The sequence below is a fragment of the Eschrichtius robustus genome, chromosome 2, assembly GCF_028021215.1.
Source record: "Eschrichtius robustus isolate mEscRob2 chromosome 2, mEscRob2.pri, whole genome shotgun sequence".
NCBI lineage: Eukaryota > Metazoa > Chordata > Mammalia > Artiodactyla > Eschrichtiidae > Eschrichtius > Eschrichtius robustus.
In genome coordinates this window covers 77,220,725-77,243,820 of record NC_090825.1, presented here as the reverse complement: position 1 = coordinate 77,243,820, position 23,096 = coordinate 77,220,725, and the positions used below count along the sequence as shown (strand labels likewise).

Here is a 23,096-nt window from a genome sequence, read left to right as displayed (position 1 = left end):
CCCCTGCCACTAACTGTCATCCCCCCCTTTTTCCTGGAAATACTAAGCTACCAGCCAACTACACCCAGCCACCTGGGCCCTTCTAAGTAATTTTTGGCCGTGAAGTTACAAAATGAGTCATAACAAAACTCATTTTGAAGCCCCTTTTTAGCTAGTGAAACCAGCATTGGTCAATTGTATTTTAGTGCACTTAGCTAATATGGATTCAGTTACATTAAGGTACTCATCATCATATCCAAGAATAAATATACACACACATACATACACACATGAGTACATATACACATACATGTATATATAGGGGCACACACACACTCAAAACAACTCCATTCTTCCAGGGAAAAATGCCTTGGTATCATCCTTGATTTCTCTCTTTCTTTCATTCCTCACAGTCAGTATGTCTAGGAATCCTGCTGCCTCTGCGTGCAAAATATATCCTGATTCCTCCACTTCTCCCCATCTCCTGTTGGAAGCCCTCATCATCTCGCTCCTGAATTTCTGTACATATGTGCCACAATGGCAGGGATCTTTGTGGTTTTATTCATTAATGTGTCACAGAAACCTAGAATAGTGCCTGACACAGCAGGCAGTCAGTTAATATTTGTGGAATAAATGAATTAAATGAACAAATTAATCAATCAGTGTCACCTTACTGGATATACCAACATTTAGAAGGTTGGTTTCATATTAAAGAGAACCATATTAAGAAAGCCAGAAGGGCTTCCCTGGTGGCACAGTGGTTAGGAATCTGCCTGCCAATGCAGGGGACACGGGTTCGGGCCCTGGCCTGGGAAGATCCCACATGCCGCGGAGCAACTAAGCCCGTGAGCCACAACTACTGAGCCTGCGCATCTGGAGCCTGTGCTCCGCAAGGGGAGAGGCCGCGACAGTGAGAGGCCCGCGCACGGCGATGAAGAGTGGTCTCCGCCCGCCGCAACTGGAGAAAGCCCTCGCACAGAAACAAAGACCCAACACAGCCAAAAATAAATATAAATAAATAAATAAATTTAAAAAAAAAAAAAAAAAGAAAGCCAGAAATTACTCAAGGCAGTTTTTTTCAGTTTCAGTTATATAGCAACTTGGGTATATTTGACTTTTAAAAATTAGCACTTTACTCCTGTAGGTGGTATTGCTTACTTGTAACCAATTAAAATTAGTTTTGAAATGTTGCCATCAATGATGTTATCCCCAAAACAGCCATAAATATAAAAGAATACATTAGGGATGAGAATGCAGTTCAAAGGAATGAGTTTTCTGATAAGACTATATCCTATGGAAGTAACAGAACCAAGAAGTCTCGTTGCTGGCCTACTGTACCCTTTCATCGAGAATTTGTTAAGAAGTTCTATTACTGGATTTAAGGAGCTACATGAAGCTTAATAGAAAAAGCTATACTACTTTACTTTTTTCCTTAATACTATACATCTTGCCAAAGAGGAAGAATGCAAGGAAATAAATGGACTTACTTTGTCCTGAATTATTCATATTAATTGGTACATGGCCTGCGTTTTTTGGATAACTGCCAATATTTCCCTTTGTGCAGATAAATTTAGCATTTTGCACTACTCTCAGTAAAGCCTCTATCATGTGGAAATTTCAGATGTTTATGATATGTGTGGGATCTTCTCCACTCCCTGTCATTCCTTGTCAATAGGAATATTTATCTCTTACTGATTTCTCTAATACTTAAACTTGATCAATTGCCAGTGAAAGATACCCTCCCCTCCCCTCCCTAGTCCCCCACCTCCACCGCAGCATTGGTTTCTACATCTGGACTGATCCGAGAGGGTTTATTTTCCTTCCCTAAACCCATAATGTTAGGCCTAAAGTCATAACCGCAGCTCTAGTTTGAAAAATAGGACTTGCGGCTTTCAGGTTGAGATTTCTATTTTCTGTTCTGATTCTAGGTTTATTCTGTCCCTAAACTCTGGAACCTGAACAGTACATGCAAATATCAGTACATTTCTCTAGCTAAACCAAATTTTCTAGATTATTAAGAAATTACAGAATTATTTTTTTTTCAGAAATTACAGAATTATTAAAAGTCAGGAGAGGATTTGAAAACAATGGAGAATTCTAATGTTTAAGTGTTTGTAGCACTTTTTGTATCCAAACTAAGATATATAGTTTATCTATAGTAAAATAATAGATATTTTAGTCAAATAATATTAAGAGACAGGCTGGCATCCTAAGATACTATAGGAATGGAAGAAGTGGGTTCTGAGGTCATAAAAATTGGGAAACCGCTATTCAGTATGAAAGAACCTACAGCAAAGTAAATGATTTTGTTTAAGCTGGCATTTCCCAAACTTATTTGAGGATAGAACCCCTTTTTAATATAAGGAAACTTTTCAACATGCTTTATAATATTGGTGGAAAGAAAGCAGACACTTCAGTTCTAGTCCTGGCTGAGGCTTTAATCACCATTTTTATTCATTCTGCAAGTACATATGGAGTGACTACTTTATGCCACACACTATTCAAGATGCTGGCAATACAGGGAACAAACCAGACAAAAGCCTCTGTCCTTCTAAGGATTATATTCTAGCCAGAGGAGAAAGACAACAAACAAAATCTGTAAGTAGTGCAGGTACTAAGTGTTTTAGACAAACATGGAGCCAGGGGTCAGGAGGTCAGGAGTACAGGGGTTACAATTTTAAATAGAGAGGTAACCTTGAGCAAGTCACTTAACTTCTCTGTTTCAAATCTGTAAAATGAAGACATTCGACTAGATGATCTCAAAGGCCCTACCAGCAGGTCTGCTTTAAGGACCGAGAGTTGTCATGTCAAACTCTGTGGTATTGCTGGGTCATGAACATCTCATTGAGCATTTGCAGTCACCTTAGTAGAAAAGGCTGGATATTAAAACTTATAGAATTGCTGTCAAATAAAAGCTTATGTAAGTTTAAATCATTTGTAATACCCACAACAGAACAAAGTGTTTATATTAAATAAATGAGGGGAAAAAAACCTTGATGGTCCTATTTTTAATCTAGTGTGTACCTCAGTCCAGTGGAGAAACCTCTGCAGTAAAAGTACCAGTGGCTTTTAAGCAGATGTTAGCATGCCTCTATGAGAAATTTGCAGCAATGTGCACACTGCACTTCTATCCTATGTCCTTATGTAAATAGGAGGTCTGTGACTTGATATTGAAATGACCTTTCAGGCAGGATCCCAGCGCCACATGCCTGAACTTGTGTCTCAGAATAATTAGAAGCTTTGATTTACACATCTTGGTATACAGTGTTTATGTTAATTATAAATGTCTGAAAGTTTCCTGAAACTTTGTCTTCGTAGCTTTTTATCAAAGACAGACTGGAGTTTGGGAGGAGGGTTGTGGATTGTGGTCCTAAGCCTTTGATTTTCAGGCTCACATATTTGGAATGAAAATTAAAATATATATTTTGAGTTGCCCAGAACATGGTAGTATATTTTTATATTCTTCATTGTGAATAAGAAACTGTTTGGAATCATAGTCTTTGATACTTTTAAAATAATATTTCATTCTTAAGACATTTAGCTAAAAATTTCCAGTAGACCATGGGTTGCTAAATATAAAGGTATTCCCACTGACTTATAGGAAAAGCTCAAAATATTATAATTAAAATTGAGAAGTTCCTATCATACAAAGGAATGCTCCTCCAAGACTGTTTCCAAATCAGACCTCAGAATTTCTTTTCCCATGGTGATTAGCCCTGTCTCCAGAAGCCGATCCTAGGCCCCCCAATAACAGTCATTTCATTTTAACTCCCTCTCTTCATATTCCATATTCAAAGGCCAGTTTATAAGAAAATGTTTCGTAACCATTCTGGAAGAAAAGACTGACTCCTGTTTCGCTATCTAGACAGGCTGTGGAATAGGTTCCTATATATTAGAGAGAGGAGCGATAAGTATCCACAAGTTCCTCTGAAAGTCTAGTCTCTGAAGTGGGGACTCCGATCCCACTTTAGCTGTGACCCTCAACAGTCCCACAGGCTCTGGTCCACTCAGAGGCCCCCATAGTTTAGTTCTGAAGCCCCCACTCCTTCACCCCTCCTGCCTGCCCTAATTGTCATACACAACCTGCTCTTTCCATTAAGGCTCTGCCCAAGGAGCCAAACTGTTAGGCCAGCTGTAAACATAAGTACTCTTTGTACATACATTTCATTCTGAAGAATATATTCAGATATTAATGCAAATAAAATTTGTATCTAATTTGTACCATCTCCTTCAGGAAATTAGATATACTAAATCTATAGACCGTATAATTTAAGCTTTTGAAATTTTAAAGATATGAATATTGCTAGGCAACATCTTGCTCTCAGATCTTTTACAGGAAAAGCCTGAGGTTAGGTCAGGCTGTACCATCTGCATTGCTGTTGATCTGAAAACCACCGAGGAAAGGAGATGTAGAAACTTAGTTGTGGCAACTCAGAGCTTCATGTTCTCATCATTCCTTAACCTCCTACCCCACCCCAGCTCCTCAGTTGGAGAAACATACCATGATATGCATCAAGATTCACCTTTGGGTTCCATCATGAACATAATTTGCCCTGATGCCTGCCCCTGCCCCTATCTGCTCACTGCTCACTGCTCACGTACACACCACAGAGTGGGACAGTGGGTTGGAGAGACTTCTGAGAAGTCCTGCTGTCATTCTCCATGATACTACCTCTTTTTTTCTTAAACGGGTACTTTTATTTCTTTAAAGATACCATTTCCCCCTCCACTTCTTCATTAATTTTCAGAAGTCAGTAAAGTCAGAATTCCCTGACTTCTTTTCTACCTCTGGCTCTAATCCATAGTTTCTTAACTTGGGCCTTACTGACATCTTAGACTGGGTAACCCTTTGTTGTGGGACTGTCCTGTGTACTGTAAAGTGTTGGGCACTGTCTCTGGCCTCCAGTAGATGCCAGTAGCACCCTCCCACACCTCATGTCCCCTGGGGGCAAAACTGCCCCTTGTTGAAAACTGCTGTTCTAATCTATGTGGGATACAAACTTTCAAACACTTCAGTGGGTGCATAGCATGGGTTGTGTATTTTTTTTAATTTTGGTTCTTTTTGATCTGATTCTTTCCTATTCTGTTCATTATGATATTTTTTAAATGACTATAGCTTTTTTTCTAGTCAAGATTCTTTTAAAGAATAAGAATATGAAAGTCTTCTATGCCCACCATCAGGCCAGACCCTAATGCTTTGAGTGGTGTGCACAGTAATTAATTCATACAAGGTATTTTTGTTATTAAATCCTCCAAATTTACACAAAGACATTCTGTGTGTGTGTTTAAAAATGAAAAAAATGTATAGGAAGATAATCTTTCACCTTAAGAAGTGTAAATGTTACTTAAGAGGAATCACAATTTAGATGATAAGAAAGGAAAACTCTACATTTAAGTATTATAAAGGTTCGTTAAGAACTTTCCTGAATGGAATGCTCTGTTTAGTAGATGTCTGAGCTTAAGGACTCCAGTAATTAAGTTAAAAGTTTTCAGTGAAAGAATACCGAACATTTGTAGGATTTGAGTACAGACTCTAGTCACTCCTGCAAAATACAAAAAAACTATATGCTTCTACTTTTTTAAAATACAATTTAGAATCTCCCAAAACGGACAGTCTTTCATACTCTGATACGTAAAGTGCTCCTGCATTCCCAGACCTGAGCCGCACAGGAAGGAAGACCTTAGGCCTAAACTGAAGCCAGAGCCTGGTCTGGAGATGAGCCTACAACCACTGTGGAAAATCTCCCCAACCAGGTTCTGCAGATCTACAGGGACAGTTGAGGGGGAAGGTGAATGGGAGTTAAGTGAGTCATGGCTGAGGAAGGGATGTCATTCAAGTGTTCACACCTACATTACCTGTCTACCTCCTGTCCTAGAACTTAAGGAAGCTTTGGGCTACCGGGCACATCCCTTCTCTGACAGCAGAGCCCTGCTATTATTAGGAAAACAAAAGCAGACGTCAGTGAATGCTGTTACACCAGCCTGTGGACAGACTTGCTGTTCCCTTGCATCTCACACAAGCATTCCTTTGGCTCCTGCTCTGCTCCACCTCTATAGGATTAAGAAGTAAAACATTCCATTTCATTTCACCAATGTGTGTTTGCTGACTGGGTGTTCAGTTTGCATGCCCAATAAGACAGCCTGATGAATACTTACAGAGTAAATTAAGGCTTGTTCACAAAGTTCCAGCATTTTAGAACTAGGGGAAATTTGGGGAAATAAAAGAGTAACTTTAGGGCCCCCCAGAGATATAATTTATAGAGTGGATAATTAATGTAGAAGCTTGTTACCCTAGCAATTAGAACTAATTTAAAAAGGGAGTCAAAGATAGTTTAAATTCATGAATGATGGAGGATCTATGGAGTATTATCTAATATTCAACATCTTTGGTGAAATTTAGGCTCTCAAGCTCTACATGGGTCTTCTGAATGAACCTCCTTTGAAAAGATGTTTACCTTTGACTTCTTTCTTTTTTCTTCTCCTTGTTCGTTCATTCCTTCAACAAACATTTATTGCATGTCTGCTATGTACCAGACACTGCAAATTGTCTCCCTTCTTAGCCTTCTTCACTCTTTTAGGGGGCGGGGTGTGGGATGGAATTGGTGGCTTTAAATTATTTTCTGTAGGTAAAAGATTAGGAGTCTTTTTAGAGTGAGCAAGTCAGAGTTGCAGGATGTCCTCAGGGCCAAGTAGAGTTCATACACGCTTATGCTTACTAGCATATTCATGAGTGATATATACATACATATATATATATATATATATATATATATATATATATACGCCAGATATATATATATCTGGCAGCCAGTTAGCTCTGAGTCTTAATCTTCCATTGATGTAAAGGGCAGATTTGGAGAAGAAAGAGAATTAGAAAACACTTTCTCCCTCCTTGCTTGTCTACTAAATTGCCAAGACCATGTATTTGGAGGCTGGAGAGTAGGAAGTCATATTTTACTTTCTTTCCAATGCATCCTATTCATAATTATCTTCTAACACCATGGTGGCCCCTGCAGACCCAAGGGAAGAAGGGTCTTAGGAGCTGGGAAGAGTGGAGCAGTTGAAAGACAGAAGTTTCCAGTTCATTTATTCACAAATGTTTATTAAGCTCCTCCTATGTGCCAGGAAAATGTACCCGGTACAGGGGTTCAGTAATCGAGAGTAACCCTGTCCCTTCACTTACGGGGCTTCCCATCTAGCAGAGAAACCAGACCTTGAGCAAGAGCATAGGAAACATCTGCCTGTTCCACAGTGTTGCCTAGGGCTCAGCCTTGGAGTGCCCTGCAGAATAATCTCTGTAGGCTGCTGACTTTGTTCTGTAAACATGAGGATGAGTACAAGAATCATAGGGCAGGGAGAAACACCCAGCTGCGTTTTGGTGTGAATGTAATTATGGTATTCACCTTATGCTGCTAGTTATTCTTCAAAAATATTGCTTCAAGAAGTAAGAATTAAAATGAAATGTGTATGTAATAAGACAGCAAAAGATTGGGATATGGACTCTATCTCGAGACCATCTAAATATCTAGAAGCTATTTAGCAGCGAGTCATGTAGCCAAAGGCAGAACCTGTGTATCTCAAAAGAGGAAGGGCTTTTTAGCAAGTTCACGAATAACTCTTCCATGTGAACTGTAACCGTTTTCTAGTTTGAAAAGAAGGGGGTTCCTCTTATAAACTAATTACTGAGCCGATATTATTACACTTTAGGGTAGAAAATGGAAATAAGAACGTGGTGAGTTACAAGCATGCTCGTCAGATTCCTTGAATGATTTGGTAATATAAATGCTATAAATTTAGATGCTCAAGAGGGCTTCAGTAAAAAATGAATGTCGCTTGAAAAACAGTTAAGTCAGTCATCAGATCATTCTACAGCAAATTTATAATTTGAGGTGTTTCTCTCTTTGTCCCCCTTTTAGCTTGTCAAAATCCCTAAAAATGATCCCCTCAACGAAGTGCATACCTTTAACTTCTATTTGTCAAACGTGGGTAAAGACAACCCTCAAGGCAGCTTTGACTGCATCCAGCAAGCCTTCTCCAGGTAAGTGCGTTCCAAGGTATGCTGAAGGGAAAATGATTTTTCTTTGAGGGTTTTCTTTTTTAATTCTACAATAAAATACATGGTAGTCATTTTGTAAATATTTACTGACTTGAATTGTAGGGCTCGTTTATTTATTTGAGAAATATTGAGCACATACTATGTGCTAGAAATTATATTTGTCACTGTGGGATACAATCACAAAAATTTTAAGATTCTTGCCCTTGAGGAATTTTTAAGGTATAGATTTTATACCTATAAAACATGGTTTACTTTGTTTATGTTAATTAAAGACAAGTTTGAGGGGTTTTTAAGTTTTTATTCACTGAATATAAATAAGAGTGCTTTATAGTATCCTCAGGGCTCACATAGATAAAGGAGGAAAATATACATGTGTCTTATATATCCCCTTCCTCCTTCGCTGTGCAAGGCTTGTTTTAAGATAGGTTTTTAAAAATCTTTTTTCTGCAGCAGAATGGAAACTAGAAATTAACCCCAGTATAGCAGTCATTTCTGATTTTCAGGGGAAAAAAGGAAGAAGGAAGACAAAAATACACACCCATAGCCCAGGGTACCCATTGGAACCCTTATCTACTTAGGTCCTCTGTAAACAATAAGCTACTTGTTTCACTCTTCTTTGCTGTGGTTGTTTCTGATTAAAGAACCGGCCCCTCAAGTAGGAGTTTGTTCTGCCTGTGGATAAAGACAAGGCCTTAGAGCCCCCAACCTCCCGAGAAACACTGACATTGGCTGAAAGTTCCCTAAGGCCCCCAGGGCCATCCATCCCTATCTCTCCTCTGTGTCATACTTGAAACTTTAAGTGCTTGCTGTGTCGGGGAGAAAGGAAGGGAAAGTTGTGTTCCAAGTGAGCACAGGAGGCAGAGATACAAAAGACACTTCACTGAGAGAGGTCTAAATTTCTTCTCCCATTTAAGGCGACTAAATAACTTTTTGCTTTATCTTAATCTGCCATTTTCCCTGAGTATATGTTAATTTTGCTTTCTAAAAATTGCCTTCCCCCAAACTTATATTTTTTGGTATAAATTGCATGTGTTTTAGACTCTGTAGACTTTTCTGCACTGTCCACGGTGATAGCCACTGGCCACATGGGGCTATTTACATTTCAATTGATAAAAATGAAATAAAATTTAAAATTTATTTCTTCACTCATACTAACTACGTATTATAGGCCAAATAACCACATGGCTAGTGGTTCTCATAGTGGACAGCACAAACACAGAACATTTTAAATTGCAGAAATTTCTGTGGGACAGCATTGTAATAGATTATAGAATCACCAAGTACAAGGGTCCTCGGTGATTGTGTAGTTCCACCCCTTCACTTCACAGGTTACATAGCTGGTTGGTTAGTGACGGCTCAATGAGAACTGAGTTCTCCTAACTCCTACTTCAGTGTTCTTTACACAGCACAGGGCACACCGATTTCTAATTGTGCCATTACCTGTAACACTTGTCTTAAGAGAATTATTTTAGTATAGTGAGAACGTTTTGACATCAAATTGAACTATGTCCCATTAGGAATTTCATTAAGGAACTTAATTCCCTCTTCAAAACCAGGCCTATCATTATAGGTAATACGGTTTCTCCCTTACATCATAAATACCCTGTGTGTTTATTTCTACCTTGTTTGGAGAAAGATTTAAGGTCACTTTACAAAACTATACATGATGTGCCAACAGAAAAGAAACAATTATTGTGAGAAAATTGTCATAAATACATTCATATGATCCAAGTGTGGTATGACTATAAATTGAAATTTGCCATTATAAAAACAAAAGCACTCAGAGTTCCAGTTTTCATCCTGGCAAGAAAACCTTTTTATAATCTGGCTCCACCTTTTCTATTCAGTTTGATTTTTTATTTTCCATATATCTTGTCTCTCCTACAGTTGTGCAAGCTCCTTAAGGGCAGGGGCTTTCTTACACCCATTTTCCAGTCTTACAGTGCTGGCTGAGCTCCATAAATAGATGTTCAAAACAAATATATCAACTAGTCTCCCTTCTTATCTTTCTTTTTAAATCTCCTTGGGCCTCACTTTTCTCATATGTAAGATGGTGGAAATCCCACACTCAAAAATTCCTTGAATCTGCCCATTCACAGGCCTAGTGAAAATACATAATACAGCTCTGTAAGTAATGCATACTCAAGTATAGGAAACAGTGGGCTAGGCTAGAGAAGGACTGTAGGAACGTTTATACACATATGTCAAAGTATTTAAACTTTTAAGGTAACTAAGTTCAAAAGGGATGAGTGGAGAATTCTGGGGAGTACCTTCTTGCCCACAGGGTTTATAGCTCTATTTTGTTTTCATGTAAAGATCTGTTTCTTGACCTTGGATGGTGAAAACTGTATCTTCATTGTGATTGGCAATAGGTTCAGCTCATTCTCACTATGTAAATTACTTAGTAAATAATAGGGGGAGATGTTGAAATTCAAACTTCCTGCCACCAGACCTTCACACTGCAGACTTTTCTCTACTGCAGTCTTTTCTTCCTACTCATCCTCCCTCTCTACCCCTTCCTTTCCCTCCTTTCACTGGTTTTTCAGCTCAAGTAGGCCTCATTAAAAAAGACAATAAAAACAAAAACCGCCTCCCTTATACTCACTTCTGGACCTGAAGTCTGGCTTCAGTCCCCACCATTCCACTGAAATATGCTCCCCGAAGAGAGCCTTTACCTCCTTGCCCATGAACCCAGGGAATGCTTATTGGTTCCTTATTATTCTGGACTTGTTGCCAACATTTCGCACTGTGGACCACTCTCTGATTCTTGAAGTATTCTATTCCCATGGCTTCCATGACACACTGCTCTTCTAATTTCCCTCTACCTCTTTGGTCTCCTGTGGTCTCTTTATCTTCCTATTGATTATTTTAAATATTAGTGTTATTCACAGTCCATTCCCTCCTGAGACTGCTCCTTACTTCTTCAAAGTCACCATGTCCAACACTGAATTCATTTTCTCTCTCCCACCTGTACTCCGGTGTCTCACATGGCAGCTCCACACACCTAGTAACCTGGGCACAATCTTCAACCACCACCCACCCAACACCCCCCCCACCCCACCCCCCAGCTAATCTCTGACCAAATCCTGTCAATGCTGCCTCCTCACTATCTCTGGAATCTGTTTACTGTTCTGCATTCACACTGCCCTACCCTGGTTCAAGCCATCGCTTCTTGTCTGTAATCCTTCAATAGCCTCCTAACTGGTCTCCTGCTTTCACAAGAGTGCCCCCTTCCTTCCAATCTGTTCTTCATCCAGATTGATTTTTCTACGGAATAAATGACACTGTTTTCAGTCTCTGTTATTCTTGGGGAAAAGTCCAAAATTCATACTATGACCTCCAAAGCCCTGTGTGATGCACTTCTTATACCCTCTTTTCAGCCTCACCTCTAATTGTTCTTGTCAGCTCTCTTTGGTCAAGCTGAAAACCTTCTCCTTGTTCCCTCTGGGCCTGCACATATTGGTTATCCCTTTAGAACACTTTTGTCCTTCCCCCTTGTCTAGTTATCCCTCTAGATCAGCTCAATCACCACTTCCTCTAGGAAGCCTTTGCCTTGCCCACAAGTCCAGGTGAAGTACCTTCTTGGGGGTTCCCTGTCCCCTGTCACACTGCATCATAATTTCCAGTGTGCTCATCCTTGTCACCCATTAGACAGAGAGCTCCTTGAAGGAGGGACCGCATCTGTCAGTCCTTGTCACAGCCCAGGTACCTCACACATTGCCTGGCACAGTCTCTGCCCAATAAATATGAGATGAACGAACTGATTTTTTTAAAATAGCATTTGTACAGACAGTTATTAGCAATTTACAAAAATTTTATCAACCCTTATTTCTTAACATCATAACAAAGCTACTTCCAATTAAGTTTAGAAATAGAATATCAGAGCTGTAGTGACATTTTCATTACTTCTACATTCTAGTCTGTTTTAAGGCCATAGTAATTTCTTTTTAAAATACTAGCGTAACTGTTACCATAATCCCCTAATATTAGCATAATACTTTGAATACAGAGCCGTCTTCCTGGCCAGTGTTAATATTTGTGATTGTGTAAATAAAAGGTTTCTTTTTTTAATATTTCTGCAAGAATCTCCTGTCCAGTATTTTTCAGTATTTGCTATACCAAAAGATCATGTTATAGAGATTTAACAATGGTAAATATAAAGTTACAATTTTTTAGGGTATTTGGGTGAATAGTAATAAATTAAACTATGATATTTGGCAGTATTTTAGCCTTAAACTTAATATCTTATTAAAAATAAAAAGCATTATTATGGTGGGTCTGTTTCATCTAGTCAGTTCTAAAGCATACATATTATGGTTCCATTAAAAGTAAACTTTTAACATTTCTCACATCAGTGGTAGGTAATTCTTTTAAAAATGACAGTAGAACTACAGTGCCCATCAAGACTCTGGTCTTCATTCCAAGTACTGATTTTTTTTTTTTTTTTCAACATTTCATGGATTTGGTCTCTGAGATCTCATTTCACCCATTCTATCCAGAATATGGAAAAAAAAAAAATGTGATATCAAATGAAGAGGAGAAACTTAAAAATTTTTAAGTAAGCTTTACATTTTAAAATGACTAATATTAGTTATTTTGAATTGCAAAGTTATTATTAAAGCTGCTGGTTTTAGGATTATACAATTTCTGCTTGCCTATATTATGCAAAATGTGGGACATATCTAACAAGGCACCATCTTACCTGACAGCTCTGGAGCATCCCAGCTCAATTGCCTGGGATTTATACAAGATAAAATTACAGTGTGTGCAACAAATGACTCGTATCAGATGACACGAGAAAGAATGACCCAGGCAGAGGAGGAATCCCGCAACCGAAGCACAAAAGTTATCAAACCTGGTGGACCATATGTAGGTTTGTATAGATACCTTTCTCCTTCTTGCTGATTGATTGGAATAATTCAAGATCACTCTAGGTAAATATTGATAATATTACTTAATGAAAACACAGAAATTAGTTTTCAGAACACTTTGAAAAACATGGTCAAAAGTCATTTATTCTCTTCATACTGCTGATAAATTGAAGAGATTGAAAAGCTTTATTTCTTTCATAAATCCCAGATCCTCTATTGGCTATTTGTTATTACTTTACAATACTGGGATCTGCTCAAGTTACTGTACTATGTGAGATTGTGATAGTGGTACTGTTGTGTTTTCTTTGCCACTGGATGATGTAATTTCAGTGGTGGACAGTATAGTTCTTATTTTGTACTTCTGGAGAGTTATTTTTATAGTAAAATCTATTAGTAGAACTTATGAGTTTTCTATTAGCAGAATTTCAAAGGATCTTTGCACAACAAAGAATTTTTATTGCAAAAGTATAAAATGTGCTTATAGCAAAGCATTAGGGTGATGCCTCTTTGGTACCTCAATTGTGACGTCATCTCAGTTATGGATCCTCATCCTCATCTCTCCATTAATTAAGAACCTGCCCTACCCCCATCACCTTTATCATCAGCTCACTCAAATATCCATCAAATCAAGGGGAATTAAGACCAGACCAGCAAGATGAGTCTCTCCTTTACGAGCAGTGACCCTGACAGTTTTAAAGAGTTAATTCACAGTGACTATTAACAGTAATAGAGAGAATCACCCAGAGTGAGGATGAGCTCTATGCGGCCTCGGTCAGTTTAATAACACAAGTCACTGGATAGTAAATGATGAAAGGATATTAATTTGAAAATGTAAATGCTAACAAAAAGTCTCTTGAATAACCAGATCCCTTAATCAACATCTTTCCATGGTTTGGTATAATTCTACTTCTGTATTTTCCCATGCTGACCCAGCTACAATACATTCAGCTTTGAGAAGCTCCACTAGTATCTTTAATAAGTATTTCTTTGGAACAGAGCCAGTGCTCCTGGGACTTGGTGCTTAGCTTAGATACATTTAGTTTGGTTTAACAACAATTCATGGCTTCCCCAGGTATCTGTACCCACGGGGCCCAGTTCCCTGCCCAGTAAGTTACTAGCAATGAGATTTTTCATCTTCTCTTTCCTGCTGAATGAGGTAACAACTTCCAACCTCCTTTCTTTCTTCTTTATTCTCACAGGTAACTTAATTAACTTTAGTAGGCTAAATCTCAAATTGTTTTTAAAATGTACAAGATCTGCTGCTCTTAAATTTAAGTGCAAGCTATGAATTTGCTATCCCTATTGCTTTGAGAGTGTTTTTTAAGTCCAATACCACCAATTTATAAACAGTAAGACAAATTGGTGTGTTTGACAAAGGAATAGAAGACTCAAGCAATCAAAATGATTTTTTTTTCTTCCCAATATAACTATCTGAAAACCTTCACCTTGATTTATTCCAAAGCTTGAAAATTAGCGATGATCACCGTACTTTTCCATTGAAAGATCCTTGGGCGTCCCCTATGTTCATGTGTTTTTGTTTGTTTTGATAGGGTCGGTACAGTTCATTCCCAGCTTACACAAGAGACTTTTCAACACCCAGAATCACGCAGACCATACATGCCCTAATGGTATGGGAATTTTGGAACTTGCAGGGTTTCTTATAGGCACTACAAATAATTTATATACATTTTTTAGAGTGACCACATAGAATTTGAGGTTATCTAAATTTAAATCTGAACCAGATTACATCTCTGCCATTTTAAGAAGAGCACACATATGTTCCCCCCTGCAGAGCCCCACAGTGACCTCTGCCAGCCAAGTGCTCTGTTTAACCTTCTCCTCTGTGCTGTGTCCTCTGTGCCCTGGGCTACTCACCATCACAGCAGTGTTCCTCTCTGGTCTTAAATCTTGTCATTAACTTCCTCAGCCCTTTATTCTCTAGGTCAAGTAACCCCAGCTCCTTTTAACTTTCCTTAATATGGCCTGTATCCCAAGCCTTTAATTATTTTTACTGCTCTCCTCTGGACTGCCTCCAGTTCTTCACCTCAGAATTCCAAACTGCACACACTACTCCTAAGAACAGACTAATCAATTCTGAATACAGTAGAGCAAAAGACTAGTATCCGGATTGGCTTTTCTGGTGTTTCTTTTTGATTTTTTTACTCTTCTTTGTTATGGCATGTTTTGGTCTTTTTCTTTTAACTTTATCCATTGCCAGGCCCTTACCATGTTTCTTTCCTTCCAGGCAGCTCAGTTTGTATCCTCCTGCTTTTTTCAGTATCTCAAAACTGACCCATTCAGTTCTTCAAAATGCTAGTCAGTCACCCTTCAATACTAATATTACTCAGCACTTCCTGGGTGCTTGTGATGCACAAGGCACTGGTTAGCACTTTACATGTAGTTATTCATCTAAATCTCACAATCACCCCATGAGCTGGGTTATGAGTGCCTCTCCATTTTACATATCACGTTGTTGGTATCAGCAAATAGCAAATGATAAGAGTTTGGCCTCATTAACAAGTTATGTTTTTTTCATAAGACAATAGGAGATACCTCTTTAGTTCTTAACTGAATATATCATATAAAATGATACCAAAAGCTGACCTCTGCCAGCTTAGAAGCCTCTGCAGAGAAGGTTTCTTTTAATAGTGTCAGCCCGAGTAGAGGACAAATAGGAATAATGTTGGTCTCACTGTGGGGGGTATGGTGGCATCATCCAGGCCTCTGATAGTTGAATTAGGGCACAAGCCCAGTTTAAGGAAGGGAAGGCTGTGCTCTTAGGGGTCAGCTTGTCTAGGCAACCAGGAATGTGAGCTTCTGTGACCCTTTAGTGGGCTTGGGGCGGGGAGTGGGGGAAGGCCTATTTTGCCTGGAGAGGAGCATAGGAGAAGCTTTAACCTAGAAAACATTGTTATTATTTCTTCAGTAATATTTCCAGTTCTAGTTATGCCATTCATATCAATGATGAGCATTGTAGTGCTGTTATAATCCTTCCCCTTTGTTTAAAAAAAAAAAAAAACTTATCATTTCTAGTTTACCAGTATCTTAAGTCTGCTCACTGACTCCTATCTAAATTCTGGAAATTTATTGAATTGTAAATTTTGGTTATTTTATATACCTAATATCTATTTAGGTATATAAAATAACCCAACCAACCTAATTTCTAGGATCCTTTTTCCAGTTTTCCCAACTTTTCCCCCCATCCTCCTTATTTTTGATGTTAGTACATGTTTGAGTGACCTTGGACAAATCAATTAACATCCAGAGACCTTAATTTTCTCAAATATTAAAATAAGGGGTTTGGGGCTTCACCGGTGGCACAGTGGTTAAGAATCTGCCTGCCAATGCAGGGGATACAGGTTTGAGCCCTGGTCCGGGAAGATCCCACATGCCGTGGAGCAGCTAAGCCCATGTGCCACAACTACTGAAGCCCGCGCACCTAGAGTCCTTGCTCCGCAACAAGAGAAGCCACCGCAGTGAGAAGCCGGCACCGCAAAGAAGAGTAGCCCCCACTCACCACAACTAGAGAAAGCCAGCCCGCAGCAACGAAGACCCAACGCAGCCATAAATAAATAAATAAATAAACTTATAAAAAAATAAATAAGGGGTTTTGAACTTAGATAACATCTAAGGTCCTTTGTAGTTCTAACAGTCTATGACTGTTTATATATGTTTTGATAGTAGACCTTTTGAAGAAGTGATCTCAAATGCTAAGTAGTGGAGATGGATTCCATTGCAGTGGATTATGTATTTAACCATGACAGAGTCACACCACTGTCGAGGTCCTGCCAGGGTTTTTAAAACCCTGGGTCAGTGTTGCCAGGGTTTTTAGTTAGGTTCCACAGAACAGAAAAACAACTGCAGAAGACGGTTGCCATCCCTGCTCTCTTTCTGATGGTCTGTTTTAACACCTTTCTTTCAGATTGTTTACTCAGAGTCATTAGACGGAGGGCTAAGTACTTTTACCATCTCATATTAAATGGAGAAGCTAGCAGTGGACTCCTTGTTATGAAACAAAATGGTTCAGATATAGTCCCAGATTACCCAACTCTGTCCGACCCGCTGCTGCTGTTTATATAAGGAGCCCAGGGAATTGATTAGCAGTTGGGTCTGGGAGGAGAATTAGGTTCTCCCACAGGCTTTATTAAAAGGGCTTTTCTGAAGCAAATGTAAAAAATAAAAATAAAGCCTTTCTTCTTCCCACTTTGAACCACATTTTCCTGCTCTTTTTTTGCTTTAGCATCTCAATTCTGTAACTGCTTAGAGTACTAATGTTTTCTTCATTTATAGCCGTTCTTACCTTAAATCAGAGGACTCCTTCCTGGTTGAATAGGCACAAATTGATGGGGAGGCAGGGAGCAAGTGATCTTTGTGCAAAACTCTGTGGCCCAGTGTGGCTGGATTCTTCTTTCATCATTTGAAAGAAATGGGTTACTCTACAACTTGCTGTTTAAAATGAGGTAAAGGTGAAGTGAGTGTTTTGTGGGTAGGAGATTCATGGACCAATGATAGCCTAGCATTAGGCCCCAGGTGAGACTCCAGTGCTGTCACATCCCTGCCCAGATTCTAATTTCTTGTCAGACATCATACTTTGACCCCTTTTAAGGGCAAAGTGAACCTCCCTTATTTGGCAGCCCTATGTCTACTTTGGGAGGGTGGGGTAAACTCAGGAGACCTTGGGGCTCTCCTGAGACTGTGGACCAGAGGTTGGTGAGACCTACAGAAGAGGTAGGGCAGCCTGCAACACAGTGATAGTCCTGTTTTTGTTTTTATTTGTATTTGCCTTCCTTGCTGGCCTGAATTCATTCTAAATGACCAGTCATGGTGTGTGTGAGTTTAGTTAAAAACCATTCTCTGCTCATCCCCCTCCCCAGAGAGGAGTGTGGGAGAGGGATCCATAGTCAGCTTGGTTTGGGGAAGTGGAAGTTAAACAGGTTTCAAGGGGGAGGGAAGTGTGGAATTTATAGCGTTTCCTAAACTTGTCTGACCTAACTCTATTCTTTCTTTCCAAAAATTCCTATTGAAATTTCAAGGAAATAGTATTGTTTGCTAACACTATTGCAACTGAGAAGTGGTGGGTTGGAAGGTTTGCAATTGCCACTTTAGAAATTTCAATGTGTCTTCAGACTCTGGCAGCCTGGTAATGTGCAAAACTACAGGACAGGCCACCTTGATTCTGCTCCTCTGCTGTCTGCTTGTTTACTTGCTGTCATTCACTTTGACACTTTGCTGGTCATTTCACTTTGCAAGTCATCAAAATCTAGGTCTGCTGATAGACAAAGCAGCCATAGCACTGCCTACAGGAAGCTTGCAGCCTAACATGAAGCAAGGGCAGACATTAGGCATTTGTTCATAAAACCTTTCCAACAAAGAAGTACAAGTAGGAAAACTTGGGTATTAATCACAGAACCTTCCAAATGCTAAGTCAGCACTCTACTATTTGAGCTTATCCCCTTGAAATCCTCAGTTTTCTCATCTGTGAAATAGGACCAAGGCCTACCTCATCAGGTTACTTTATGAGACTTTATATGTGTAAAGCTCTCAGCACAGTGCCCCTCCCCCGTCCCATAATCGGTGCAAGATAAATATTAGTTCCTTGCACATCTGACATTGATCTAACTATCTCTGAATTAAGAAAAACACAGAAAACAGATCTAAATCTATCTCCAAAGCTCTAATTGTACCTTAATTTAATAGCTTTTCTTACCACTGGGCAGTGACCCTTTAATGTTGAGTTCCTTTGTTGTGCAGTATTTTGATCTGATATTTACAATTGGTTACATCCAGATAGTAAAGAAATATAAGAGCCAGTGAGACCTTTCTTTCTCCTTTAGGCAGGATTTTATCTAACAAACAGCCCCTCTGGCCAGGCCTTGGGAACCCAGCATGGACAGAAGTACTATTCAGTAAAGCTCCTGCCCCATTAAGCTGTTTTCACCCAAGCCAACAGCACTTTAGAGACTGCTTTTACTTATCCATTGTTTCTAATTGATAGTATTGTCCCTAATGCAGTTGTTCCACCTTGTATGCCATTACCAATTCTTCCCCCTCTTTAACCAATGGTCATAGAGTTGGAGGCTTTAGTAGTGACGTATGAGATTTCACCTCAGAAATCATAAAGTGAGGGTCTAATACAATTTCATTCTAATCTCTCTTTCTTCAGCAAGGAATGGTTACCAGGTATTGTCAGTGACCAGCCATGTACTGATGGCTTCACACATCCATATGGTATTCAGGTCACTACAGCCCACAGTATTTTCTAGAAATAGCCACTTGCCAAACACTTGTCATTGTTAAGTTTAAGCAGAAAGTGGGTTAATTATGTGAATGGCACTGGCCTGTGCAGAAATGGTGCGAATGCCTGCTTTTACCACTTTCCATTCCTCTAACTCACCTTGTAGTCTCAGCACCACAGAGGAGAGATCTGCTTGTCTGGCCCTCTTAGACTGTGTTGGTTGGTTGGTTGGTTGGTTGGTTTTGTTTGTTTTTGCTTTTTGACTCCTAGAGTATGTTATGTCTGTTGAAAAAGAATATCACTCATGAATGCCCTGGTGAATGTTGACCCCAAATTATGCCTGACTCTCCTCTTTGTGGCTTCTGAATCTGTGAAATTAAGCTAATGACTGAGCTCAGCCAACAGTGTGTCCTTAGTGAGATAGACAGGTATTTTTCACATTTCACATATTCGTTGTATTCATATCTGCCAACGAAATGACATACAATATGTAGGTTTAAGTTCTGTAAGTAGCACAGGTGAGCATGGAGATTACTTTATTTCCACTTAACATCAAATGCCTACAACCTTAAAATTTCCAGTGTGTTGCTATGGTGTGTGTCACTAATTATCATCCGTGTGTATAGCTAAGTGGCCAAAATACTTTTATAATACATATTTATTCCAATAAATGCTTCTGTCAAAAAATTCTGAATCCACATTTTAGGCCATTTATTCAGAATGCTTTCTGTTTGCATATCTTTTTAAAGTAAAAACTGAGGGGCTTCCCTGGTGGCGCAGTGGTTGAGAATCTGCCTGCTAATGCAGGGGACACAGGTTCGAGCCCTGGTCTGGGAAGATCCCACATGCCACGGAGCAACTGGGCCCGTGAGCCACAACTACTGAGCCTGTGCGTCTGGAGCCTGTGCTCCGCAACAAGAGAGGCCGCGATAGTGAAGAGGCCCACGCACCGCGAAGAAGAGTGGCCCCCGCGTACCGCGTAGAAGAGTGGCCCCCGCTCACCGCTACGAGAGAAAGTCCTAGCACAGAGACAAAGACCCAACACAGCCAAAAATAAATATAAATAAATAAATAAATAAATAAATAAATAAATAAATAAATAAAGTAAGTAAGTAAGTAAGTAAGTAAGTAAGTAAGTAAAAACTGAAATACGAAGTCTTTATTCCTTCCAGAATGAAGAGGTACCTAAATCAGAGTTGTGGAAATTGAGAGGCTCATTATATTATCACCTGCAAATGTGTAACAATGTCATTTCTACTGGACTTTAGGGAAAAGAGTGCAAATTCGGAAAGCACCTCAAGCTGTTTCAGATGCAGTGCCTGAGAGGAAAAGATCAACCCCCATGAACCCTGCAAATACCATTCGAAAGATACATAGCAGCAGCAGTGTTTCTCAGCGGCCATATCGGGACAGGGTGATTCACTTACTGGCACTGAAGGCCTACAAGAAACCTGAGCTGCTAGCTCGACTGCAGAAAGACGGTGTCAATCAGAAAGACAAGAACTCCCTCGGAGCAATTCTGCAACAGGTGAGGACAGCTGGAGAGAGTTCCTTCTGCTTACCTTCTTGTTGGGGAGTTCATTTAAGAAGGCTTGTTTCTGTTGTTGTTGTTATCATTATTATTGAGGTAGAGAAATTTCAGGATCGTTTTGATCAATGGTATATGAATATTAAGTTAAATCATCTTGATTTAAACATTTAATTAAAAACTAATTGAAATGTAGACATTTATACTAGGTTTTATAAGTTAGAGCCTTCTGAATTGTCAAGTTTCGAGTCATTATCTTCATTTGGGTTAAACAAACTTTGCCCTGAAATTCCATTAAAAAAAAGTAAACGAAGTTTTGGTTATCTGCTTTTAGTCTTGAATCTGCTAAACTATTGCCATAATTTTTATTGGTTTATGTAGGTGAAGTTATACAATGTGTTTTTATCAGTCTTTGGTCAGTATAAGCTAGAATATTTTTACCTACTAAATAGTTTTGAATGTGTCTTGCCCTGCATGCTGTTTTCGCCTGTAATACTCTGCCTTTTTCAACCATTGGGTATGCTGAAATCAGTCACCTGTCTTCATTAAAGGATATGAATATGTAAAGTATTAGCTCTAATCAGTTACTGTATAATCACAAGCTTAAGTATAAAAGTAAGTAATTTTGTTAAAATCAACAGTTCATCAGACTGTAGCTCCCTGTATTTTTTAGAATGACTTTGTGTCATAAATGTTGATTAGTATTCAAGTCCACCAGACATGGAAGTCTGCTCTCTTTATTTTTTTCTAAAGCAGTAACATTTCCAAAGTTGTTCTTAAATTTCATCATTAAAAAATAAAATAAAATAAATCTGCAGGTTTTCATGTATTTTTCAAAGAATAACATTTTTAAGTCCTTTTCATCTGTTTTCTCTTATATTCAAGACATGATACCAAATGTCATGAAAGAGTAAAACCATAATCTCCAGTTCTGGGTTAACCAATCCCCAAGGTATCTTTGGCAATTTCAGGGATCTTATTAAGTCACTTGAGCACTTTTTGGAAACACTTAATTTAAACCCATATGTCACATAGCAATTTTAAGAGCTCAAGAGACAGGATGAAAGAATGAATGAGGATGAGGGTATAGGTGTGTGTGTGTGTGTTCAGTTTTTTATTTGGGGAAGGGGGGAGGTTCAGGTTATAAGTCAAAATATTTGGTGACTGAATCTCCAGAAAGGTTGTAAATTACCTCCTAGGTTAGAGGATGAGAGGGCAAAATGATGGCAGAGGCAGTTCACCCAGAGGCTGCTACTGATGTATGTCAGTAGTCATGTGATCATGAATATGTGTATAGATATAATTTTTAAATGTAGGTATACTTAATTCCTGAGCAAGTGGGATATGAGTGTCATTACTGTTGTTTATTTGATAGAATCTAGAGCATAGTCTCATCCTAGCTGCATATTAGAACCCCTTAGAGAACTTTTTTAAAATGCCAGTTCCTGGATTTCGCCCCAGACCAACTAAATGGAGCAACTGAATGGATATTGAGCCATCGACTGAGATGGGGAGGGATGGAAAAGGAACAAAAGTATGCAGAGGAATCAGGAATCCTGTCTTACATACATGCTATTTGGATGATGTCTATTAGACATATCCAAATTGAGATGGATATTCAGTAGGTAGTTACATATATATAAGAGTCTGGTGTCTAGAGACAGTTGAAGCTGGAGTTATAACTTAGGAGCTAGCAGAATATGGATTGTAAGATCGTTGTATTTATTCCACTTTGAGAAATCTGGTTGTATCTCATGTTAATTTATTTGCAAATTTGAATTTTAAGATAAGCCTATCATTTTCTACTGTATATCAACATTAATGTTAGTATTCAGCTGAGCTGTGAGAAAAGCATAAACTATCATATTATATTTTATAGTACTTTTAAAAAACACAGAAAGAAGTGAAGTTTTTAAAAAGAGCATTCCAGTAGGAAATGAAAAGAAGAATACCATTCTGCCAGCCTTGAAAATGACTCTTGGTTCAGCCCCAGAATCCATACATTCATGTTGTTAATGGAGCCTGGGCCTGGATGCGCAAGGAACCGTAGTTAAGGGATAAGAAAAGATTACACTTGCAAATAATAACAGTAATTTAGGGGTTATTTTGGTTTCTGTTTCCGTTTATTGGTTTGGGGGAATTTCAAGGACTGAAAAAGTGGTTCTTCAGGAGAACTGGCAGCTATAACGAGCAAGCTTAGCAAGCCAAGAAGATGACAGACAAGATTATCAGAATTGATACTGTTTAAGGAGATAATTTCTGTTGATTACTGGAAGGGGAAGTTTGTAAACCAACATATGGGCACTGTTTGGTTTCTACTTAATACAAGTGATCAAGGACTTGTACTGTAACTCAAAAGTAATGGAATTAATAGCCAGAAATAAATAATGAAGATGTTAAGAAAACTGTTTTGGATTCCTTTGACTA

At 38.9% G+C, this 23,096-nt stretch overlaps 1 protein-coding gene across 1 annotated transcript in view; it reads left to right on the top strand.

Annotated features, from left to right (window-relative positions):
- ELL2 (elongation factor for RNA polymerase II 2) overlaps positions 1 to 23,096 on the top strand; it is a 73,706-nt gene that overhangs the window by 35,521 nt on the left and 15,089 nt on the right. Inside the window, exons 3-5 of the mRNA XM_068535660.1 lie at positions 7,896 to 8,017; positions 12,745 to 12,908; positions 20,410 to 20,669. Of these exons, the coding sequence (XP_068391761.1) occupies positions 7,896 to 8,017; positions 12,745 to 12,908; positions 20,410 to 20,669 (546 nt within the window). The remainder of the gene's footprint in view (positions 1 to 7,895; positions 8,018 to 12,744; positions 12,909 to 20,409; positions 20,670 to 23,096) is intronic.